Raw genomic sequence first — 25,273 nt, 5'->3', positions numbered from 1 at the left:
ATTAATATCTTTCAAAAAAATGATTATCAAAAACACAACTATAATGTTATAAGGGTCGGTTATAAACCTCCTAACCCTTCTAAACAGAAAAACTTAATAAAAAAGGCATTATAACTTATCTAAGAAAATGAAATTCTAAAAAGCCGTTAATTGAATAACTGTTGCTTGGCGGTGAAGTAAGCATCATGCTGCATCCTTCGCATCTTCAGGTTTGATTTCATTCTGGTCGATGAGCAAACCGTTGTTCAGAGATTCTGAAGGAACCGTGCCTGTCGTTGGAGATGGCAAAACCTGTGATTTCAACAAGAAAAGATTGTGAGGAACTTGGAGAGAAGAACAATCTTTGAGGATTATGAGTCAGAGAGAGAGAGAGATGAACAGAGAGACCAAGAGAAATGAACAAGTTTTTAAGACAAAGAAAACGTACGAAGGGACCAAAAAGTTTATCAAAACGTGTATTGAGCCTCTTCAAATGCTTCTTCAATCCCCTTGCCTGCAAATTTTACAAATAAAAACATTCAAAACATAAACTAACCATAGAAACAGAATACAAAAACATTATAGACTGGTCACTGATCATAGGATCAATGAGAAAACGCTCATAGTTTGAATGTACATGTCTAGGAAGAGCTGAGCTGATCAATCACTGAACGCAAAAGAGATACAGATAATCACAAGCTAAGAGCAAAGCAAGAGGTTTGGACGAACCATTTTTGCAGTTGTTTCGGTGCTGAAAACGACTTCTTCTTTTTCCTCTGTGTGGAAGCAGTTCTCGTCCCCTCTGCGATTATATATTGGAAAAAATCAAAACTTAAACCCGAGATATGTTCGTTTATATAAACTATTGGTCTTGTTAAGCTAGTACAAGGCCATTTACAAATCTAAAACCAACCAAGGGACTGATCTTATCTCTTTTTCGGCCCAAAAAGTAAGTCAAGATTTGAAAAATCAACACAGAGAAGCAGAGCTGATGCGCTAGTCAGACCAAACGATGAATACTTTACTGACTGAATCGGCTTCATTAGAGGTAATTTGCTTCTCAACGTCATGATTCTAATGTAATGTGTAAAAAATGGCCTATATTGCTTTGGTATTTCCGAGATATTGGGTTTGGGCTGTTTCCATTGGACCCTTACCCACCCACATCTCGAAGGGCCTATTAAAGTCACACATTGTGTGGTGACATGGTCTTGGGCAATATATATGTGTACGGGCAATCATCTATTCTTGAAATAGTTTTTGGGTGTGAGCTAGACCCATCAATAATATTAGACGAACAAGAAGTAAGAACAACATTGTGAACCATTGTAGCAAGAACATGAACAAGACAAGAAACACGACCATCAACAACATCCCTCTAAGGCGTGAACACTACAAGCCCTTTTAAATTGTATTTATCGAGCACTTTATATACATTTCCTAGTATTTTGTCCGTACAATAGCAGGAGAAGGCAGATGATGTATAACACAAGTCCATATAAAACAATGTAACGTTTACTCTTTTCTCATGTGCGCTTCTTTCTTACGAGTTGAACAAAACTTAGACTTTGTCTTCCGAAAAAAAAAAAACATATGCGTTATTAGGTGGACAAGTCCACAGGAGAATATGTATACATTCTTTTTTTTGAACTTGAATGTTTCCCTTCTCACGTAGGAAACACGAAAACACAATTATAAACTAACCAAGACAGAGATAACCAGAGGTCAAAAGCAGAGATCCCCACGTCTTCTTTTGTTTTCTTGAAAGATAAGTCTCATCTTTATCATATCATAAGAGGTAAGAACAAGATTCTCTGTGTTTTGCTTCTCACTTTCTTGTTAACTCTTGAATTTTTTGTCGATTAGGATGGAGAACAAACCGAGTATATTAACCGATAAATACGACGTTGGAAGATTACTAGGTCAAGGTCACTTTGCCAAGGTATATTACGGAAGAAGCATCCACACCAACGAGAGCGTAGCTATCAAGATGATAGACAAGGAAAAAATCAAGAAACCTGGACACAGCGAGCAGATCAAGAGAGAGATCTCCGTGATGAGCCTCGCCAAACACCCAAACATCGTCGAACTACTCGAAGTCATGGCGACAAAAACAAAGATCTACCTCATCCTAGAGTACTGCAAAGGCGGGGAGCTTTTCGACAAGATCACAAAGGGGAAAGTTAGCGAGAAAGTCGCTTGGAAGTACTTTCACCAGCTCGTCAACGCGGTTGACTTTTGTCATAGCCGGGGAGTGTACCACCGCGACATTAAGCCGGAGAATCTCTTGCTTGACGAGGACGATAACCTCAAGGTTTCTGACTTTGGTTTAAGCGCGCTTGCTGAGTCTAAAGGGGAAGATGGCTTGCTTCGCACGGCGTGTGGTACATGTGCTTATGTTTGTCCTGAGATTGTTAACCGTGAGGCGTATGATGGTGCTAAAGCTGATGTTTGGGCTTGTGGGGTTGTCTTGTTTGTTCTTTTGGCTGGTTATCTCCCTTTTTACGACTCTAATCTGATGGATATGTACGTGAAGATTGGTAAAGGACAGTTTAAGTGCCCTAGAGGGTTTCCCGTTGAAGCTAAGAGGCTGTTGTGTAAGATGCTGGATCCTAACCATGAGACGAGGATCACCATGTCAAGAATCAAGGAGAGTTCTTGGTTCAGGAAAGGTTTAAAGCACAAGAAGCAACAAGTTAGAGAGGTTAATCCCATGGAGGCTGGTGGTTCAGGTCAAAGTGAAAGCCATGAGCCTCCTCCTCCCAACCTAACAAGCTTGAACGCTTTTGATATTATATCATTGTCATCAGGGTTTGACCTAGGAGGACTATTCGGAGACGTGCACAAGAAGCAAGAGTCTAAGTTCACGTCTAGAAAGCCTGCTTCGGAGATTATTTCTAAGCTGGAGGAGGTGGCTAAGGGGATGAAGATGAAGATAAGGAAGCAAGAGGCAGGGCTGTTTAAACTTGGAGGAGGGAAGGAGGGAAGGAAAGGGAGGTTGTTGATTGATGCGGAGATATTTCAAGTGGCGGAGACGTTTCACTTGGTTGAAGTAAAGAAATGTAGTGGGGATACTGTGGAGTATCAGAAGCTGGTGGAGGAGGATCTTAGGCCTGCTCTGGCGGATATTGTTTGGGTTTGGCAAGGGGAGAAGGAGGAGGATGAGCTGGTGTTGCATGGCTAATGGTTTTATTTGCATGCATCCGTTTGTATAGATAGTTGATTGTTGTAACAAACTAGGAGCTCTTTAACGATTTGTTTTGTTTCATGTGAGCAGTGTTTGTGAGTTTTATTGAGGTTTTGGTTGATTACAATGGGAGGATGTTATGAATGTGGTGTGATTAAGATAATCTTGGTGAAGTATATAAAAGCTTTTACAGTGTTTTATTTCATAAACTATGTTTCACATTTAGGATGTTCAATCCGGATTTCGGTTTACAAAAAATAGCTGCCATATTAAAAACTAAATCTACTTTGGTTCGGTTTATATACTGTCAGTTTTCGGGTTATTCGGTTATATACTAAACCATATTCATATATCACGGTTTTTTTTAAATTACATTCATTCGGTATATTTATTATTATCAAATCTAAAACACTTTCTCTATTTCGGTTCGTTTTGGTTTTACCGGATTAAAGTCACATATCAATATAGCCATATTGAACATGGGCTGTTGTTGGGCCTAGTTTTTGGTGTGGACACTTATAGTAGACTGATTGAAAAGCCCACCAACACAAAGACAAGACACATGATCGTCTCTTCAGTCTTGTCCTCCTCACATCTCTCGGAGAGATAAACCAAACCCCAGCAGAATCTCCTCGTATCTGATCTAACCATGTCTTGCACTTCCAATGTCTTGCTATCCCTAAACGGCTGCGTTTTACCATCTCCCAAGCCTCTTGGCAGATTCCTCAGCGCCAAGTCCTGCGGAAGGAAACTTTGCGTCTCCGTCGTTAGAGCTTCTTCCAATGATCCTGATTGTAATGCCGAGGAATGTGCTCCCGACAAAGAGGTACTCACACAATCATAATCATTTTTCAGAGGTTGCTGGCAAAGTAGTGCAGCTCTGTTTTTTGTGACAGAGTATGTATGAGTGAACTTCAAAATCTCCATGATTATGGATAAGTTCACATTCTTTTGATGTTTTAGTATTAAGATTTCATAAAAAATTGGTCACTTTTAGTAAAACACTTAACACTTAGAATTTGTATTGAAGTGATTACAAACTATGAACATCTTAAAAATTTGAAAAAAAATGATATTGTTTGATGGCTGAAACACACAGGTTGGGACAGTGAGTATGGAATGGTTAGCTGGAGAAAAGACCAAAGTGGTGGGAACGTTTCCACCAAGGAAGCGTGGTTGGACTGGCTATGTTGAGAAAGATACTGCTGGTCAGACTAATGTTTACTCTATTGAGGTTTTCTACTATCCTCTCATACCATCCTTTTTTTAGTTTTTTTTTTTAATATTTTCCTTGAGTCAGTTTTAATATTTTCCTTGAGTCAGTTTTAGTATGTCTAAGAAAGGATCAAAACAGAGAAAAAGATTTGGAGAGAAAGCTTCAATCTTTTTGATAGGCATTAGACTCATGGACTGTAGTAGAGGAGATTATCTTTAACTAGTTTTTATTATTTTTAACTAGTTTTTATTATCTTTTTTTTTTTGAGCAACGTTTTTATTATCTTTAACTAGTTTTTTTTTTTAACTAGTTTCTTGCTTTTCATGTTACTTTTTCGCAGCCTGCAGTGTATGTAGCAGAGAGCGCCATAAGCTCAGGCACTGCAGGATCTTCGTCCGATGGGGCTGAGAACACGGCAGCAATCGTAGGAGGTCTTGCACTCATCGCACTCGCTTCCGCTTCCTCTATACTCCTCCAAGTCGGAAAAGACGCCCCTGCTCGACCAAAAGCAGTGGATTACAGTGGACCGTCTCTTAGCTACTACATCAACAAGTTCAAACCTACAGAAACTGTTCAAGCTTCTGCCCCTTCCCTCACGGAAGCTCCACCGGTGGTTCAGCAAGAAACCTCACTGCCGGAAACCATGGCTAGTGAGGCTCAGCCTGAGGAGGCGTCTTCTGTTACTACAACAAGTAGCACATCTTAAGGGATTATTAGCCTAGGATTCGGTTATATGTTTTGTGTAAAGATGAAGTGAAGCCTATTCTATATGCCTATAAAAAAAAAAGCCTATATACCTATAATATTATGCATTTTGTTAATATTCAGATATAAATATTTAATTTATCTGTTTAACTAAGTTGACTATAGATACATGAACAAGGTCTTAGAGCACCTCCAGCAATAAAAAATTCCAAAGAGTTTCTTAAACAAAAAATATTTTAATATTTTAATAAATTGTAATTAGATAATTAAAAGTTAATTAATTAAAAGTTAATTGTAAAACAAAAATCAACTAATATATTGTTTACAAGTGTCATATCAAGTTTTAATGTAGTTCTAAAGTCTAAACATTAAAACTCCTCTCTACTTTTTCTCTTCTCTTTTTCTAAAAACTCATTTTAGAACCTCTTTAAAATTCATTGTTGGAGGTGCTCTTATCGTATCGGAACTTAAACACTCTTTGCCCTTACGGTTTTGAACCCTGCAAGTGTTTTGAATCTTGTAGGGTGTTAAGGTTTTGAACCTTCTAGTTCTAGGTGACTCAGAGTCTTCTCCTTTGGTCTTCAAAATTAAACTGTCTTTGCCCTTTAGAGTCTTAGGTCTGCTTCTATGGATTGTACGTGGGCTACAATACGTTGCTTATTAAAGAAAAAAAAGTATTCAAAAAGCAAGACCTATTTGATCCCCAAAAAAAAAATGATCAAAAAAAGCAACGTAATAGTTTACTTTTTGATCCATCCATCATCTAAATCCTTACTCGATAAACACGAGGGAAAAAATCGCTTCACGCATGTGTAGACAAGATATAGAGGAAGAGTAATGTCGCGGACTTTGGTTAAGAGTCGCAATCAAAAGATAGTGTATCTTTCTCCATTACAGTAGGCCGCAAGTCTCTCAACTGCTTGTCTATATTTGTCGACTTAGTTTTTTTAGTTAAAAGTTAAGAAAAAGTTTCTTAACTTCCGCTAAGAACCCTACTCTAAGAATCATGGGTTAATCATGGTCTAAGAGTTTACAAAACGAATAGGATGAAGAAAGCAACGTAGGCAGTAGGCTCCACTTTCCTAATGCATCATATACCGAGCTTGTGTGTCTTAGACCATCATTATATAAGGTTTCTTAGGGTGGGGTTCTTAGAAGAATATAAGAAACTGTTTTTTAATTTTTTAACTAAAAAGTTAAGAAATTGTTTCTTAACTGTTTCTTAAAGTACTACCTTAAGAAACAATTTCTTAATTTTTTAGTTAAAAGTTAAGAAACAGTTTCTTATGATCTCCTAAAAATCTCGTCCTACGAAACCCTGGATAATGATGCTTTTACGGCATGTCGATATATAATTCAGCTCTTAATATCTTTACCAGTACTATGTCATACTTGTCTAAGATGATATTTTTATAAGATTGTGTCGTTACTTCTAGGCTCGGGCAAAACACCAGAACCAAAAACCCGAACCGTAACCCAACCGAAACAATCAAAACCAAAACTATACCAAAATCCTCAAATATCCGAATAGTTCCTATATTTCTATATCCAAACTGATCAAAACAAGAACCGAAAATATAACATATATAACAAAATATATGTAATTTAAAAATCTATTATTATAAGTATCCGAAAATATTTGAAAAATCAAATTATCAAAAATATCTAAATCACACGAAATTATCAAAAAGTATTCAAATATTTTTATTCAAAATATCTAAAATAATCAAATTATTCGAAATTTTTATTTGAATCATCTTAATTACTCGATATTTTATCCGTAATACCCAATATTTACCAGAATTATCTCAAAGATCCAAAATAATCGAACCGAAACTGCAACAAAACAAGAACCTAGAAAAAAACTGGGTATTAGACAATTCTTAGTTTTCTTATCTGAACCGACCCAAATCCGAAACTACTCGAACTGAGATTCGAAAATTTGCTAGTTCTTATATGGATCATCTAGCCTCATATCCAAATTACCAGATAGTTAAAATATCTGATCCGAACCGAACGCATATCCAAAACGCCCATGCCTAGTTACTTCTAATTATTTGCATTATCAAGTTTAACAGTTAACATATCAATTGTCTTTGTTTTCATGTTGTTTATCTTTTCTTTTTGCAGTGTAACCAAGCTTAGAAATCTTACATTTTTATCAGATTTTATAGATTTCATTTAAAATAATATTTACATTTTTGGTAAAAATAGAATGATTATTTTGTATATCTTGAAAACGACTGTATATAAGAAATCTCTAATATGAACAATCCCTCCAAGGTGTGAACACTACAAGCCCTTTTAACCTCTGTTTCTTAAGCACTTTATATCCTTTTCTTAATGTTTTGTCCGTACAATAGCAGGTGGAGGCAGAGAATGTGTCCTTATAAAACAATGTGTGTACATGTTGTCTTTGTTTTCATGTTGTTTATCTTTTCTTTTTGCAGTGTAACCAAGCTTAGAAATCTTACATTTTTATCAGATTTTATAGATTTCATTTAAAATAATATTTACATTTTTGGTAAAAATAGAATGATTATTTTGTATATCTTGAAAACGACTGTATATAAGTATTGTCCTAATACAAGGTGTGGGTACTCAGCTATAGGCGTATATGTTTTTGTTCTTTTGCTTGACAGCGATACCCAACTAAAAAAGTTGGTCCATAACATACATGAGGTGTGGAAATGAACGTGATACCACGTGGGATGGGAGTGGTTATTTCATTAATATGGGACTGTGATTGTGCTTGAACAGAACATGATTCGTCCCAAAGATGAAGATTTTTTAAGCTCTAAAGATAGATTTAACAAAAAATACACTTACAAAGATTAAGATTTAAAGAAAGATGACGCAAAGACAGATCAGTGTTCGAATCCAAACAATTTTTTACAAGTGAAATCAGAACCATTAAACACGTTATACATTTTGTCTTCTTTCTTTTGCATGTGCATGCGTAACCTTTAAACATTTGATTCTTATCCTAATTAAAATAGGAACAAACCTTTAAATTCACTTCTTCTTTTGTTATCAATCAAAATGTCACCTAAATTAATAATAAAATAGATTAATTTTATTTAAAAAAATCTAAAATAATTAAAAAAAAAATAATAACGCCAATTTTAATGATGCTAACGCTACTCACAAAACCCTAAACTTTAAATCTAAACCCTAAATTCTAAACTCAAACTCTAAACCCTAAACTCAAATCCTAAACCCTAAATCCAAACCGTAAACCCTAAACCCAAACCCTATATCCTAAACCCAAATCTTAGACTCTTAACTCAAACCATATACCCAAATCCTATATCCTAAAAGTTTGGGTTATTGTCAATGTTGTTTCTTTAGGGTTTAAGGGTTTAAGGTTTGGGTTTACAGTCTAGGTTTGGGTTTATGATCTAGGGTTTGGATTTATGGTCTAGGGTTTGGGTTTAGAGTTTACGGTTTGGGTTTTGGGTTTAGGATTTGGGTTTAAGATATAGGATTTAGGGTTTGAGTTTAGAATTTAGGGTTTAGGATTTAGATTTAAGATTTAGGGTTTAGAATTTAAAATTTAGGGTTTAGTTAGCGGCGTTGGCGTCATTAAAATGAGCGTCATTATTTTTTTTCAATTATTTTAGATTTTTTTTTAAAAAATAAAGTATTTTATTATTAATCTATGTGACATTTTGATTGGTAACAAGAGTGGAAGTGAATTTAAAAGTTCACCTTAGGGATAAACCTAAGTTTTGTTCTTAAAATAGTATGTTGTCAAACAAAATTTTAAATAGTATAGTTAATATGATAAATAATCCTAGTTAATCTATATACCAAAACAATTGAATATAAGAAACTTTCCCTTTTATTGAAAAGAACTTTCTTATAAGAAACTTTCCCTTTTATTAGGTCGACAACCACGAACGTAAAAATCTAACGTTGAAAGGAAAAAACAAAATTAAATAAATTCAGTCTTATATTCATTGTTATAGACAAAACTTGAAAAGCATATAATTTTCATTTGTTGACAAGAAACAAAATGTAGATATTTTATTTGTATCCCGTAGACTATATTTGCGAAGTGATTTTGCCAGATGTCCTTTCTACAATCATTTTCACAAAACAAATATGACATAACTACTAAAATTGATGACATGACTTCCGAAAAATATGACATGGATAATTTCATTTAATGTTGATTTATATTTTTGGCAAACTTATTAGAATATGGTAATAATTCATATATTACATTTAATATTGATATTTTTTTTTGTAATTTTTTTAAATATGGTAATAGCTCATACATCATCTATAAATAAATATATTCATATATAACATTTTAAATTTTGAAATATTATTATTTTTGTATAATTATACAATTTGTATTACTAAAGCTTTCGAAAATTTCTACAATTTTTTAAAAATTTAAATATATAATCTTAATATCATTAGTTTCTTATATATCTACAAATTTTATAAATATTGTTTAGGCTAATTTTTTGATAATTATACAATTTTATAACATTTTTATTAGTTTTATATAAATTGATTTAATATATATCAAATCTATATTAAATATTAGTAAAAAAATAGTGAAATCTATAATATTTAATAATATTTAATAAAATTTATTTTTAAATATAAATTAGATTTAAATTTTTTTTTAATGCACATGGTGTAGGAAAACACCTAGTTATAGCTATAATTGTAGTCCATCCGTTAGAGGTATATATTTCCTCTGTCCAAATTTGGAAAAACTCGGCCGACATCTTAAGCGTGATGTTTATACGTTGATAACTGCGGGTCCGCAACTCGCTATTATTAACACGTATCTTGTGGTTTTAAAATGACTATTTATTCTTAAACTGATTCATCTTTTAAGTTTTTGTTGTGTATTCATAAAATGTATTACTAATTCGTTTACTGTGTACACTGTTGTTATATGGTATTTACATTGAGTTCTATGCCACTGGAATAGTACCAATATATACCCTTATAAACCACATGGTTTAATCGTTGAAACATGATATTGGCACGTAGCAATCATAAATAGAGTAAGTAGAGAATCAAGTAAACATGATAATTGTTTGGCCGTTTTCCAGTAAAGAAAAAAAGTCCAAAGTTGTGTCTGCCGACAACAATGGGACCAAAAACAAGCGAGAATAATAAATGAGAAAGCAGCAAACCAAACCTACACTAACTCCAAGGAGAACACAACACTCCCCTGTTAAAAATGTAAGAACATGATTAACCCGAGGTTTTTAGCGAAAATTAAGACTTTTAACTAAAAAATTAAGAATCGGTTCTTAAAGTCTTAACTTCCGCTAAAAACTCCGCTGAACCCCGGGTTAATAATGGTCTAAAAGTAGAGTGGGCCTAACCTAAAATTCGCATAAGCCGTTTATTTCCCACGTGCTCGATAGCAACACATGCTCCTGCTCTGTTCTCTTCATAACGCATCATGCATTTGCGTCATTATATAAAGAGCCAACTTACTCGCGAAAAATATATCAAACAAGATTCAAACCAAATAAAAACACATTTCTTCTATATTTATATATATGACAAAGACAATGGCGACCTCAAGCATCAAGACCATACCAATAATGGCGATTCCAAGTTTCAACGTTTGCCACAAGCTCGAGCTCCTCAAAGAACAAGGCAAAAGCCTTGACCCAAAACGCCAAGAAGGAGAAAGAGAAGAAGAAGGGCTGAGCTACGAGTTCCAAGAGATGTTGGAGTCTCTTCCTAAGGAGAGAGGTTGGAGAACTCGTCACCTTTACCTATTCCAAGGCTTTTGGTGCCAATCCAAGGAGATTCAAGCTATCATGTCCTTCCAAAAACATTTCAAGCCGCTCCAAAACGACGTCGTTATTGCAACTATACCAAAATCCGGTACAACATGGTTAAAAGCTTTAACTTATACACTCCTTAACCGACACCGGTTTGATCCGGTTTTCTCGACCACCGACCACCCACTCCTCACGTCCAACCCTCATGACCTAGTACCATTCTTGGAGTACAAGCTGTACGCGAACGGAGATGTTCCTGATCTCTTCGGTCTAGCCAGTCCAAGAACATTCGCAACTCACGTCCCTTTCGGTTCTCTGAAGGATTCCATCGAGAAACCTGGCGTGAAGGTCGTGTACTTATGTCGGAACCCGTTCGACACATTCATCTCCTCGTGGCATTACACCAACAGCATAAAGTCGGAGTCAGTGAATCCAGTCTCGTTGGACGAAGGGTTTGATATGTACTGCCGAGGACTGATAGGGTTTGGTCCGTTTTGGGAACACATGTTGGCATACTGGAAAGAGAGCTTGAAGAGACCTGACAAAGTCTTGTTCTTACGCTACGAAGATCTCAAACAAGACATAGAGTCTAACTTGAAGAAGCTTGCAAGTTTCTTGGCCGTTCCTTTCACTGAAGAAGAGGAAAGAAAGGGTATTGTGAAGGCAATCGTGGAGCTGTGTAGCTTTGAGAGTTTAAAGAAGCTGGAGGTGAACAAGGCGGGCCAATCGATCAAGAACTTTGAGAATAGGCACTTGTTTAGGAAAGGAGAAGTGAGTGATTGGATTAACTATCTCTCCCCTCCACAAGCTGAGAGATTGTCAGCGTTAGTGGATGACAAGTTAGGTGGAACTGGTCTCACTTTCAGGTACTGCTGAACAAGGTCATGCACGTCTTCACGTTTCTAAGTTTGTGTGTTGAGGGGGGCCTTTCATTTGAAGTTAAGTATTAAAAACAACAAAAGTGTAAGCAGTTGGTTTGTTTGTTATAGACAGAAGAAAAAAACAATGAAGCAACGTGAACACTAGTTTGTCGATTTTTATTTTAATAAATATCACTGTGCTTGCCATTATGTTTTTTTTTAATTATTGTTTTTTAAGTGTTATAGTTTGGGTGTGGCTGAATGTATCAAAAGATATGAGTATGTTTTCCAAATAAAAAAATTGTATTGTCTAGGGTAAGATCAGAAAAATTCATCTTGATCCCTAAATTTTAAATACTACTAGTATTTAGATCATTTTGTCTTCAAACTATCCGTAACACACACACATATATACACACATATATATACACACACACACATTTGGTTCCTAATCTATAATTGTTTCAAGCTTAATACATTTCATGACTAGGTGCGGAGTAGTGATAATAAGCTAAAAACACCAATGATATTTAGATGTTGATATACATTAAATTACATGATCATATCTACTCTGATTTGCGTTTCCCTTACAGCCATAGAAAAATGTAGTATGCATTCATGTCTTTACATCACCAATTAACCATTTCAAGTGATAACCAAAGTTAAAAAAAAAAAAAAAAAGCAAAAAGCAAAAATAAAAATGAAAGAACGAGACTCACTAAAACGACGACGTTTAAACCCGAACGAAGAAAATACTTAGCTCAGGACCACTGTTACCATCAGGATTCATCATGTAATAAGTCTCCGAGTCTCTCGACCCAATCACTCTCTCAAAATGCGCTCTCATATAAGTCAAATCTCCTTCTCCTCCCCCTCCCCCTCCTCCTCCGCTCGTCACCGGCAACACACCAGCTCCCATCGAAACAGCATGAAGCATCTGCATCACAACCAAATCCTCCTCCGTGGGCTCCCTCTTCACCCCATACCCGGACTTCTTCCCGTTACAGTACAACGCCCATATCGGCTCGTCAACAATCTTCGTCTTCTCGCTCGGCTTCTTCTCGCACTCTAGCGCGATCCTCACGAGTCCAACGCCAAGATCCTGGAGCAGCTTCCCCGTGGGGATGGCCAGCTCCAGGAGTAGGATCGGGAGGGAGCGAGGATTCTCCTGGACCGCCAGGTTCACGCGCGTTTTGCGGTACCCGAAGAGCGTCCCCGTGACGCGCGTCCCCCCGTGGACGTGGTTCTCGTGGAGACGCGCGCCGCCCATGGGGAGTTTGCACATGGGGGACATGATCGGGAGGGAGCGGAAGGCGGAGCGGACGCGGCGGAAGAGTTTTGTTGATTTGGAGCCGGGGGATTTGCTGGTCTTGCTCGAGGGCTGCTCGAGTGTGATCTCAGGCATTACGGTGGCGGTTGATTTTTTGGCGCGTGGGCTGCCGAGAGGTGATAGTGTTGTTGGTGTTAGCATCCTTGGGGTTAACGGTGGTGTTGCCATATTACGAAAGAGAAAAAATAACGAAAACTTTTTCTCGGGTTGGAATGAGTATTTAGACTAATGATCAAATCTTTATACAATGTTTAGACTTTAGACACTAATGGAACGCACGTTGGAGTTTGATCTTTTGTTTTGTTTGCAAACGTGTGTATTGTCTGCGACTTTCTTTGATATATTTATATATACAAATTATATTTCAGTTTCGCCGGTTCTAGTTTATGGTCGGGGGCATATCTCAGATTAATCTAAGTTTTGTGTTTTGGTGAGAGCCATTAGTTGTCTACGTTTGGTTGTAAGACTAATTCTATAAGCTGCTGTTTCGAATGTTGTTTCCCACTTACTTTTATGTTTCCGTGTCTCCTTGGAATATTTTTAATACAAAGAATCTTATTTGACTAATTTTAACGTTACATGTACATCAATATGTGGTTTTGATGCTTTAGGTCGATCAGGCAGGCACTGAGTGAGTAATATATAGTATCGAGAAGATGAAAATTCAGGAACAAAGTCAACGAAGCTGATCAGAGTGTGTGTTGAATATAAGCCTCCGGTGAAGCCATTGTTAATCACATCGAAGTCGATGCATTCCTCTGCAGCTTTCTGACAGTTCGTGCTCCATCCACCCCACACATATCATAAATGAGTATGAATCTGATGTCTCCTCATAGCTAGGCACAGTGAGTTTCTCCTCGAATAACAATCCATGATTAGTTTTCCACCTGCTCATTCAAATCCCATGTTGACTATATTCACTAGATTTGGTCTGTAACACGTGACATGTAAGTATAAGAGGTGAAGACACAACACTACTACTGTGTTCTTCTTTTGTCTTCTCATCAGTGTTTGAAGTACTTCTCCAAAAACAAACTTTATAATCTCAACACACAATACAATCTAATCATACACTATAGTATAAGAGCTAGATATTCAAAGTCATCAAATCATATAAATATGCTAAGAATCTTAGGCAATCTCAAATTTTGTAGGCCTTCTTTGAAGGTAAAAAAGACTAAACAGTTGGCATGTGATTGGTTCACTCTCTTGGTCTAGCAAGCCATAGAGAGCTAAGAGCACGTAACCGCAACGAATACTCATGTATCGCAAGGAGAGCCCTAGCTGATTGTCTGGTTGTCAACTTTCTCAGCATTTGTTGATACGTTTGTAGCCTCAAGTTATCAGCCTGCCACACAACACAAAACAAATGGCTCTTTATTAGAACTTACTACAAGTAACATGTACCAAACAACAACACAAATCTGTAACGTTTACCTGGCGGATGAATCCTTCAAGTGTACCTAACTTCCCCATGGCCATTGCCATCTGACCCATGTAGTTAGCCACGTTCCCTGACGAGCTTGAACCAAGAGTTCCGCTAGATAGAGTCTCGGAGAGTGATTGCTGTAAACTGTCCATCCCTTGAGACAAAGCATCTTCCGCTTGTTGAGAAGATTCTTGCAAGTTGTTTAGGTCTTGTGATTGTTGTTCCGTCAATGGCTCCACCTGACTCGCTATAAGCTGGTAATAAAAAGTTCAAAAATTGTTGGTGACACCATTGCAAAAAAACTACTAGTAGTTTATTCAGGACCGGTCCTGGCCAAACCTGATAAAACATTCCCCCAAATTTTTTAAAAAAATTATATACATCTGCTCCCAAATTTGTAAAAAAAAAATTTCAAAACCCCCCAAACGATTGAAATCTTTATTAAATAGTCTACGGCCCCCAAAATCTCAAAACCGGCCCGAGTCTATTACCTTGAGAAGGTCTGATGAACGGAAACCGCCAAGCCACAGGAAACATCTCTCAGCTGGTGTTTTCCACATCCCTGATAGTAAATGGAAGACATCGTTCTTAGCTGCGTTGCTTTTTATCCTGAAAAGCTCCTCGTAGTGAGCCAACACTGCTTCTACGATTGTCCTAAGCTCAGGTTCACTCGCGTGAGAATCCAAAGCAGAACTAAGCTCCTTCATCTTTCTGTTCTTATCTTCCTGCCAGCGTCTGTACTCTGCATCAAACGCCATTGCCCCTATATAGCAGAGAAGCATACATGAGACTGATTAATCATCACCATAGGCTAAACTACTTGATAACAAATACTCTCTCCGTTTTATATTGAGTGTTGTAGAGTAAAGTTTCGTTACAAAATAAATATCGTTTTAGAATTAAATTTATACTCCAGATTATTTGTTATTGGTTGAAATATGGTTAGATATAATCGGTAATGATGTTTTTATTTAGAAAATATACGAAATTAAATATTTTCTTAATCTATGTACACAAATCTAAAATCGACGAAGTATAACTAATCAAATCAATAGAAAGATTGCACCAAAATATAACTCTCTGGATAGAGAGATTCAGACACAACTCACCATTTCCAGTAGTTGAATGGGCTTGGTCTCCAGAGCTTGAGATAAAGACACCTTGTTGCCTTGCTCTTTGCAGCTCCTGTTCAAGCTGTGTTAGCTTCAAACGGCTGTTCTCTAGCTGCTGAACATATGCCTGAAAGTGCAGTTCCCCAATTAACATCTCAACGTTTGTAGAAAACATAAAAAAAAAGTTTGAAAACAAAGTATTAAGCATACTTTCTTCCTCAATCTGCTTTTCCTTGCAGCCTCACGGTTTTGAGCGAGCCTACGAACCGTCTGTTGAATTACAATTAACAAGAAAAAACATAAGTGAAAGGGTCATCAACTAGAAAGACAAAGTGTTACTACTTAGAAAAAATGTATGTATCACCTTTTGATCCATTTTTTCCTTTGAACGGTCGCTAGATTCACCCACATGCCCTCCATCGTACTGCAGAATTAGAGTTTCATATAAAAAAAAAACTATGGCCATTTAATGAAGCAATTTTTACAAGCTTAACCATTAGGTTGTTTTGATCCATGTCGCCATCTGTTGAGCCTGATGTTCTTGGACTAGTATCTCCCATTCTATTCTTTTCATACAAGTCTCTGTTACTACTAAATAGTGGTATCGTCTAATGTTCTCCTAGTGCACATAGAATTATATCAGATGGAGTAAAGCCTGTCAAAGTAAAGATGGTTAATCAAAAACCAAAACATTAAGAGTTATAGAGAAATATTACAAACTCATAGTGCAGCTTGTAGTTCTCTAATCCTAATAAATAGAGTATCTAATATCACATATTAAATCAAAGCCAATTCATTGAATAGCATCAGGAAAGTGGAAGCAATAGAAGGTAGCACAGTCACACACATTGAACAAGTTATCAGTTGGTTCATTAAAAAAAAAACAGAACAATTACACTTTTTAGTGACAGTGAAGTAGCTTCAGTAGCTGAGTTTTTTTTTTTCAATTTGCAACTCCAATTAGAAGAAAAAAAAAAAACTAGTCAGTGTTTCATTCACATCCGAGTTGACTCAGTCTCTCTCTACTAAGTATTCACTAACTAAAAAAAAAAACAACGAGCAGCAGTGAAGTGAAGCGGCAGCTATGAATTGAAGCTAAGAAACATCTCTCATCTAAATCTCTGAAACAGAACTAACGTTTTAAATCAAAATAACCGAAGCAGAAGCAGAAACTCTTTATCAGGAGGTTCTGTAAGTCAACTAGGTTAGCTTCTAAGTCAAACACACAAAGTTAGAGAGTAGCTTCTAATTGACTGTAAACAACAAAGGAAACCCTAGAAAGAAGGTTGCTTTTGAGGAAGAAAGGTCACACCTTGAAAACAAGAAACAGAGAGAGACGATCTGAAGTTCCAATCTCCGGTAAGACGTCGTTTTGTCTGAAAAGTTATTTGGTAAGAATCTCTCTGATGAATTTAACGGGAAATAATTGCAAACTAAACCCCTTATGTTTTTCTGTTTTACCATAACGACCCCTTATTCTCTTATAATTACAAAAAGAACCACATTATTTATTTTTTGCTTTTTAGTATTTTAATTCCAACTATTAGACTGTTACGTCATTGCTTTCCTCCGTAACCATTCAGATCGGCTGATCAGACGAATCCAATAGCCCATCTGAGTGTGTCTGTTCGATCTAAAGTCTGTTCAAAAAGGACTAAAAAGTTCTCCGTAATAAAAGTGATGCTTATTTATAAAAGAAAAATAGTTAAAAGCTGGCTTGTTCTCAGGTTCGTACAAAGTGAAGTAGGTAAAGTCAGCGTAGTGAATAACACTGGCTGGCTGAACCAGAAGGTTTCAAACTCGAAAAAGAAGGAGACACACTGGACCATCTGGAAGGTTTTAAAAATTAATTTTACAGTTTAAAATGTTGAGTCAGTTTCATCATCGTACAAGAATCTTTGTACTCTTAGATCCTTCATAGCAACAAGACAAGTTTCCTTTTTATATAACATCATGTTTTATCTCGATCATACAAACAGAAATGGTTACAAACAATATGGATATTAATTACACAACATGTTCTTATTTCTTCTTCACATTCATTACCATCTTCCTTCTTCAAAGACTCTTCACCTCCTCCACACGCCGTGGTACTCCCCCTGGACCAAGAGCCCTTCCCATTCTCGGCCACATGCATCTCCTCCGTTCAAGCCTCCCACGATCTCTACAAGCCTTATCCCAAACCTACGGTCCACTCATGAACATACGCATAGGATCTCTACAAGTCCTCGTCGTCTCAGACTCCGACACAGCTAAACAAATCCTCAAGACTCACGACCCCGACTTCGCGTCCAAGTTCGTCTTCGGTCCGAGGCATTTCAACGTCTACAAAGGAGCAGAGTTCTTCAACGCGCCTTATGGACCTTACTGGAGGTTCATGAAAAAGCTTTGCATGACTAAGCTATTCGCTGGCTATCAGCTCGATCGTTTTGTTGGTATAAGAGAGGAGGAGACGTTAGCTTTGCTTAGTTCGCTCGTTGAGAAGTCGAGGAACGGAGAGGCGTGTGATCTCGGTTTGGAGTTCACTGCTTTGACCACGAAAATCTTATCGAAGATGGTTATGGGGAAACGTTGCCGACAGAACTCGAATCTTCCTATAGAGATAAGGAAGATTGTGAGTGATATCATGGCTTGCGCCACAAGGTTAGGGCTCATGGAGCTGTTTGGACCGTTGAGGGATCTAGATGTGTTCGGTAATGGTGAGAAGCTTAGATCCTCCATTTGGCGGTACGATGCGTTGTTTGAGAAGATACTGAAGGAGTATGAGGACGGTAAGAGCGGTGATGATGGAGAGAAAGATAAAGATATAGTCGATATCTTGTTGGACACGTATAACGACCCTAAAGCTGAACTCAAACTGACTCTGAATCAGATCAAATTCTTCATCCTAGTAAGAATTTCCCATCCGCTAATCTAGCCCTAAGAATTTTGCTTTTCAGTTCAGTTCGATTAGTTCAGGTTTTTGTTTTTAGGTTCTATAGATTTAGGATATATTTGATTTTTTTTATGAACTTCATTTCGTTTCTGTTTGGTTATTTTGGTTTGGTTCAGATAATAAAGTTAGAAACCGGTTAATATCCGAGAAAGTTTTGAGTCCAATTCAGTATTGCATTGGTTTTGGTTTTTCAGATAATTTTGGTTAATTTGGGTAAAATTTGTAGATTATTCAGATTTGTTTCAAATAAAGTATAGGACAATTCATGTTTTTAGGATACAACTGGGTAATTTAGATAATTTAAAATATTTTGGATAAGAAAACATTCAAATAATTTGTGTTTTGGATAATTTGGTTTATAAATAGTATTAGGATATTCGGTTATTACAAAACTAAATATAATTAATATTTTTAGATATATAAACTCTATTTTAAAATTTGAATAACCATTCGGTTATTAGTTCGGTTTTTCATTTCTGAAAATATAGTATTCATAGAGATATTTATGAAATTCAGTTCGGTTTCGGTTTCATTTTTTAGGTTCAGTATGGTTCGGAGTAAATGTGTCCAGACCTAAGCTGATCTTTTAAATTAACCTCTCTCGGAAACCTTATTTATACCTCATTACAGGAGTTGTTCATGGCAAGCCTAGACACGACTTCTGCAGCATTACAATGGACAATGACCGAGCTCATCAACCATCAAGACATCTTCACAAAAATCCGAGACGAGATCAAATCCATTTTAGGAAACACTCATCGGTTAATCAAAGAATCAGACTTGCAGAAGCTTCCTTACCTGCAAGCAGCTATCAAGGAGACATTAAGACTACACCCAGTGGGACCATTACTTCGCAGAGAAAGCAACAGAGACATGAAGATCAACGGGTACGATGTTAAATCCGGGACAAAGATCTTCATAAATGCTTACGGGATAATGCGCGATCCGAGGACGTACAAAGATCCAGACAAGTTTGTGCCGGAGAGATTTCTTGCGGCGGAAGAAAACACAGAGAGAAAGATGGGTTATTATTACCAGCAGTATATGTTGGAGTTAAAAGGTCAGGATGTGAACTATCTTGCGTTTGGAAGTGGAAGGAGAGGGTGTTTGGGAGCTTCTCATGCATCTTTGGTGCTGAGTCTCACGATAGGATCATTAGTTCAGTGTTTTGATTGGACTGTGAAAGGAGATGAAGAAAAGTTCAAGATCAAGTTACCAACGGGCTTCTCGGCTTCAGGAACAGCAGGAGGGAGTTCACTTATGTGTTCTCCTGAATTATATTTTGATCCTTTTGGATAAGGAACTCAATAAGTTTCTGCAAAGAAACATTCTTAAGGATTCAGAAACATATGTTGCTCTGTTTATGCTATGTTTTCATTAGCTTCAGACTTTGATGAAAATAACTGTTCCGAACTTGTAAAATCAACACGTCTTGTAACTAAATATTCTTCTCTGCTACTTTTTCATGACTGTAACTTTTGCACTTAAGTAGACACGTTAATGACCAATCTAAGTACATCTGAAAATCACCATAGTATGGGACAAGGAACTATTTTTATTGTCAGCAGATAATGAAAGCTTAACAACAGTATATTACACATTCTTATATTTTTAATTTGTTTATAGCCAACATGGCATAAATAATCAGGGAAACAGCATAAATAACAGAGACTATACCCTCACATAAGAGAGAAACAAAACAACAGTGAATAAACAGAGAGAGAAAAGAAGTAGCTAACAATCCAAAACCAAACATAAGTTACTGCATATAGTTTCGAAAACATCTATCTATTACATGTCAGGTACATGTTATTCTCATGCTCTGTTTCTACTTATTACATATAATTGCCTACTTCCATGAGCTCTAACTATTGCAGTCAGTATTTTAACACATTTTTATTTTCATCTAACTAAAATCAGTAGCCAATGAAAGTAGAATTTTTTTTATTTTGTCAACAGATTAGTAAAGTTTAACAATCATCAAGTAAATTCTTCCAAAAACAATTTGTTGATAATCCATTAGTACATAAAATAAAGATGAAAACAGAATAAGAACAAAGATTATTCCCTCACAGAAGAGACAAATCAACAGAACAAAGACAAAAGAGAAAAGAAAGAATCTTGAGGTTAGGTTTAACATTTGATACCATAATGAGTCATGACGTTGCTGCATCTCCTTTAAAACCATCTTAGTCTCTTTCTCGTACACATACGCAAACGAGAATGATGGATACACAATACTTCGGTGCAACCATCCTTCTATTCCTTGGAATCACAGGTTTCTTCTGGTTCGTCAACAGATAGTAGTCCATATTGTACTCCATTGTCGATGACTTATTGTAGAAAACCCCAAAAGAAGTTGTTTTAGCAAGGACAACAAACAGCTTACATTTTAAAGTTGTTTATAACCAACAGAACATAAATAACCATGAAAACAGAATCAAAAACAGAGATTATACCTTCACATAAGAGATAGAAACAGAAAAAAAAAGAGTCAAAATAAGAGAGAAAACAACTAGCCAACAGTTCAAAATCAATGTAAGTCACTGCATATAGTTTCAAACATTTATATATTACACATGTCATGTTCATGTTATTCTCATGCTCTTTTTCTACATGGACTAGTTGTTCTCTGTTTTCATAAGTGAAGCTTATGAAATCCTTGCATACTTTCCATGAGCTTAACTTTTGCAATAAGTAATTACTTATCTAAGATACTAACCCAACTATAATTAACAGAAAATGAAAACATTTTTATTTTAATCTAACTACAATCAATAGTCAATGAACTTAAAGTAGAAACATTTTTATTTTATCAACAGATAATGAAAGCTTAACTACCATCAAGTAAATTCTTTAAAAAACAAATTTTGTACATAATCCAATAGTACATGAAAACAGAATAAAAACAAAGATTATACTCTCACAGAAGAGACAAATACACAACAAAGACAAAAGAGAATATAAAGAATCTTGAGGTTGGCTTTAACATTGGATACCTTAATGAGTCATGACTTTGCACCTATCCTATAAAACCATCTCAATACCATTCTCATACACTTACACAAACTAGAATGATGGATACACAATACTTCATTGTAACAATCCTTCTATGCCTTGGAATCATACTCTTGATCCAATCCATAAACACCTATAGATTCCGCAATAAACTACCTCTTCCACCAAGTCCAACAGCTTTACCAATCATCGGTCACATTCACCTTCTTGGTCCCATAGCTCACCAAGCACTTCACAAGCTCTCAACCCACTACGGACCCTTGATGTATCTCTTCATCGGCTCCATCCCTAATGTCATTGTCTCATCAACCGAGATGGCAAATGAAATTCTCAAATCCAACGAGCTCAACTTCTTGAACCGTCCAACAATGCAAAACGTTGACTACCTTACTTATGGCTCAGCTGATTTCTTCTCAGCGCCTTATGGGCTTCACTGGAAGTTCATGAAGAGGATTTGTATGATGGAGCTATTCAGCAGCAGAGCTATAGATAGCTTTGTTAATGTAAGAACCGAGGAGCTGAGTAAGCTTCTGGTGCGTGTTATGAAGAAAGCAGAAGCAGAAGAGAGTGTTGATCTTGGTGAACAGCTAAAGGAGTTGACAAGCAGCATCATAACGAGAATGATGTTCAGAGAAAGGAGATCGGATAGTGGGATAAGAGAGGAAGTTATCAAAATGGTGGTGGAGTTGAATGAGCTAGCAGGGTTCTTCAACGTGTCTGAAACGTTTTGGTTCTTGAGGAGACTTGACCTGCAAGGAATCAAGAAGAGGCTCAAGAATGCTAGAGACAAATATGATGTGATCATAGAGAGGATAATGAAAGAGCATGAGTCTAGGAATCACATGGATGCAGGAGGTGTAAGGAGCATGCTAGACATCTTGCTTGACATATATGAAGACAAAAACTCAGAGATGAAACTGACAAGAGAAAACATTAAGGGCTTCATCATGGTAACATGTCTTATTAAGTCAAACATACAACATTCTTTTTTTTTTTAATGTCTAGAGGGTTTGGACCCGAAAGCCGGTACATCCTCTAGGACGAGGCCCAAACCGCGTTTTAAATTAACTCTCTTAGGAGAGCAAGACCCCTCCCAACGGGAATTGAAACCATGACCCCTTAGATACCTACTAGATAATCTAAGAATTTTAGCCACTAGGCCAACTCTTCGTTGGTCAACACATAACATTCATGTTACATCTTTGTAATTTTATTGTTGTGCAGAACATTTATGGAGGTGGAACAGATACATCTGCCATCACAGTAGAATGGGCTTTATCAGAGCTAATAAACTATCCAGAGATCATGAAGAAAGCGCGAAAAGAGATAGAACAAGTGGTGGGAAACAAGAGACTAGTACAAGAATCTGATCTTTGCAATCTCAGTTACATCCAAGCAGTTGTGAAGGAGACATTGAGGTTACATCCTGGAGGACCAATATTCGTTAGAGAATCAAATGAAGAATGTGCAGTGGCTGGATACAGAATCCCAGCAAAAACAAGAGTGATAGTTAATGTTTGGGCTATAGGAAGAGATCCAAATCAATGGGAAGATCCATTGGAGTTTAGACCTGAGAGGTTTGAAGGAAGTGAATGGAAGGTAATGAGTGAGAAGATGGTGTCTTTTGGAGCTGGTAGAAGAAGTTGCCCTGGAGAGAAGATGGTGTTTAGATTTGTTCCATTGGTTTTAGCTGCGGTGATTCAGTGCTTTGAGTTGAAAGTGAAGGGACGTGTGGAGATGAGTGAAGGGAGTGGATCATCTCTGCCTAGAGCCACACCTTTGGTGTGTGTTCCTGTTGCTAGGGAGGGTATAAAGTCATTGTTCTCACTTGAACCAAAGGTCAATTTCTAGGTAATGGTTTAAGAAGGGAACTAAGAGCAGCAAGAAACGTTAAGCTACTTGTATATAAAACTTTTACCCATTTCAAGAATAAATTATGGCAAATCTCATAAATAGCATTTTTTAATAAAATTTGTCACAAAGCATTCAAAGAGAAAATGTCCCAAATAAATTCCTCTACATCCTAAACTCTGATCCTAATTTCACCCTTTAAATACTAATCTCTAATCACTATATCATTTAGTGAATGCTATTTTGCGAAAACTCTTTGTGTGATATTTTTTTAACAAAATTTGATTTATTGCTAAACTTGATATATTATTATATGAGGGTATTTATCAGCAGATCAATGTCAAATGTAAACTAAGAACATTTTGACAGCATTTTTAAAAATTAGTTGTAACATACAAAGCATGTGAATGGTCAAAGTGGACCATTTTGTATGGATCATCCACTCTCTTTGACTATCAACTCGTTTAGAACATAAATGATTCAAAAATAAGAGAAACTTCACAGGCAAGTTAAGAGCCAATGAGAATGAAGCTTCTTAATCCCTCTCTCTTTTTCTTCTTCATGTTCTTCCCATGTTCTAGAAGTTGTAACTCAAATGACAAAACTACTCTCCTCAAGATCAAGAAGTCCTTAAACAACCCTCAAATCCTCAACTCTTGGGACGCCAAAACCGACTGCTGCACCAACTGGACCGGCGTCGTGTGCACTCACCGCCGCATAACCGGCCTCACTATAGCTGCCGGAGACGTCGTTGGTCAGATAGCGGAGGAGATAGGAGACCTCACTGACCTCGTTATCCTAGACTGGAGCAGTCTCTCTCGACTCAGAGGCACCATTCCACGCTCTATCACCAAGCTCAAGAATCTAGTATACCTTCGGTTTAGGATAACCGAACTCTCTGGTCCAGTCCCGGAATATATCAGCGAGCTTCGGAACGTTACCTTCTTGAACCTCTCCTTTAACCGGTTTAACGGTTCAATACCGGGTTCGATTTCTCAGATGCAGAGACTTGAGACCATACAGCTCAGTCATAACAAGTTAACCGGCTCTATACCGGAATCTTTCGGTTCCTTTGTTGGAAAGATCCCAAAACTCTACTTAGGTAATAATCACCTCTCAGGTAAAACTTGTCACTCACTTTGTTTCCTAACCTTTTTGTTTAGTTTAGGTATATAATAATTAGTGTTTAATAAATTGATAGGCGGTAATTAAACGTTTTATATAGGATTAGTGTATAACCAGATGTATGCATGTCACCTAGATCGATTTAAAAAAAAATCATTTAACCGATTTATCGACTAAGCGGATGTCTAAACACTACCTAAACAGATTTTTAAAACTTACTAATGAACAATATACATAAATAGATTATGTTGGTTTGATTGCAATGCAGGAGAAATACCAAAGTCATTATCCAAAACCAACTTCAACACTGTCATTTTGTCAGGAAACAATTTTAGTGGTAATGCTTCAATGTTCTTTGGACATAACAAAACAACTGTAACACTGGACTTGTCTAGGAACAACTTCCACTTCGATCTCTCAAAGGTAAAACTCGCCAAGAGCTTGGTGTCACTGGACATCAGCCATAACCGTGTTTTCGGAGAGCTTCCTTTGGAGCTGACCAATCTCAGACTAGACCATTTTAACATAAGCTTCAACAGTCTTTGTGGGTCCATCCCACAGGGAGGTCTGATACAGAACTTCGAGGTCTATGAGTTCTCCAACAACCTCTGTGTGTGTGGGGCGCCTCTCAAGCGTTGCTAGCCAATCAATCAAACACATTTTGAAAATGTACTAAGAGTTTTTTAGTTTGCAGATTAGTTTGAATATTGTCTTATATTTTTTAGTTTGATTCTTTGGCTAATTATAGTAACAAT

The 25,273-nt window shown here is 36.7% G+C and overlaps 8 protein-coding genes across 8 annotated transcripts; 6 read left to right on the top strand and 2 right to left on the bottom strand.

Moving 5' to 3' along the window:
* The first annotated feature begins 1,719 nt into the window (after window positions 1–1,719).
* LOC106325803 (CBL-interacting serine/threonine-protein kinase 2-like) lies at window positions 1,720–3,308 on the top strand. The gene is made up of 2 exons (XM_013763854.1): window positions 1,720–1,777; window positions 1,846–3,308. Exon 2 carries the CDS (start codon window positions 1,847–1,849, stop codon window positions 3,161–3,163), a length of 1,317 nt encoding a protein of 438 aa, XP_013619308.1. The 5' UTR covers window positions 1,720–1,777; window position 1,846; the 3' UTR covers window positions 3,164–3,308.
* A 427-nt stretch (window positions 3,309–3,735) lies between these two features.
* LOC106324910 lies at window positions 3,736–5,132 on the top strand. The gene is made up of 3 exons (XM_013762916.1): window positions 3,736–3,992; window positions 4,266–4,400; window positions 4,723–5,132. Exons 1-3 carry the CDS (start codon window positions 3,816–3,818, stop codon window positions 5,086–5,088), a joined length of 678 nt encoding a protein of 225 aa, XP_013618370.1. The 5' UTR covers window positions 3,736–3,815; the 3' UTR covers window positions 5,089–5,132.
* Window positions 5,133–10,587: 5,455 nt separating this feature from the next.
* LOC106325319 (cytosolic sulfotransferase 15-like) lies at window positions 10,588–11,992 on the top strand. The gene has a single exon (XM_013763359.1). It carries the CDS (start codon window positions 10,628–10,630, stop codon window positions 11,732–11,734), a length of 1,107 nt encoding a protein of 368 aa, XP_013618813.1. The 5' UTR covers window positions 10,588–10,627; the 3' UTR covers window positions 11,735–11,992.
* A 459-nt stretch (window positions 11,993–12,451) lies between these two features.
* On the bottom strand, window positions 12,452–13,332 carry LOC106326356 (protein MIZU-KUSSEI 1-like). Its single transcript, XM_013764354.1, has one exon. It carries the CDS (start codon window positions 13,214–13,216, stop codon window positions 12,452–12,454), a length of 765 nt encoding a protein of 254 aa, XP_013619808.1. The 5' UTR covers window positions 13,217–13,332.
* Window positions 13,333–14,044: 712 nt separating this feature from the next.
* On the bottom strand, window positions 14,045–16,984 carry LOC106322738 (transcription factor TGA5). Its single transcript, XM_013760860.1, has 8 exons — window positions 16,902–16,984; window positions 16,084–16,244; window positions 15,954–16,013; window positions 15,800–15,859; window positions 15,587–15,716; window positions 14,969–15,240; window positions 14,486–14,731; window positions 14,045–14,396 (listed from the first exon to the last, which is right to left on the bottom strand). The coding sequence occupies exons 2-8, from the start codon at window positions 16,147–16,149 to the stop codon at window positions 14,250–14,252; spliced, it is 981 nt and encodes a 326-aa protein (XP_013616314.1). The 5' UTR covers window positions 16,150–16,244; window positions 16,902–16,984; the 3' UTR covers window positions 14,045–14,249.
* A 586-nt stretch (window positions 16,985–17,570) lies between these two features.
* Window positions 17,571–19,932, top strand: LOC106326251 (beta-amyrin 24-hydroxylase). The gene is made up of 2 exons (XM_013764276.1): window positions 17,571–18,479; window positions 19,155–19,932. The coding sequence occupies exons 1-2, from the start codon at window positions 17,571–17,573 to the stop codon at window positions 19,821–19,823; spliced, it is 1,578 nt and encodes a 525-aa protein (XP_013619730.1). The 3' UTR covers window positions 19,824–19,932.
* Window positions 19,933–21,598: 1,666 nt separating this feature from the next.
* On the top strand, window positions 21,599–23,474 carry LOC106326195 (3,9-dihydroxypterocarpan 6A-monooxygenase-like). Its single transcript, XM_013764215.1, has 2 exons — window positions 21,599–22,492; window positions 22,767–23,474. The coding sequence occupies exons 1-2, from the start codon at window positions 21,599–21,601 to the stop codon at window positions 23,391–23,393; spliced, it is 1,521 nt and encodes a 506-aa protein (XP_013619669.1). The 3' UTR covers window positions 23,394–23,474.
* A 438-nt stretch (window positions 23,475–23,912) lies between these two features.
* On the top strand, window positions 23,913–25,222 carry LOC106321795 (polygalacturonase inhibitor 1-like). Its single transcript, XM_013760036.1, has 2 exons — window positions 23,913–24,513; window positions 24,787–25,222. The coding sequence occupies exons 1-2, from the start codon at window positions 23,913–23,915 to the stop codon at window positions 25,158–25,160; spliced, it is 975 nt and encodes a 324-aa protein (XP_013615490.1). The 3' UTR covers window positions 25,161–25,222.
* Window positions 25,223–25,273: the final 51 nt, after the last annotated feature.

Source organism: Brassica oleracea, chromosome C2, assembly GCF_000695525.1.
Source record: "Brassica oleracea var. oleracea cultivar TO1000 chromosome C2, BOL, whole genome shotgun sequence".
NCBI lineage: Eukaryota > Viridiplantae > Streptophyta > Magnoliopsida > Brassicales > Brassicaceae > Brassica > Brassica oleracea.
Note: the sequence above shows the minus strand (reverse complement) of the source record. Positions and strands in the feature narration are given on the sequence as shown.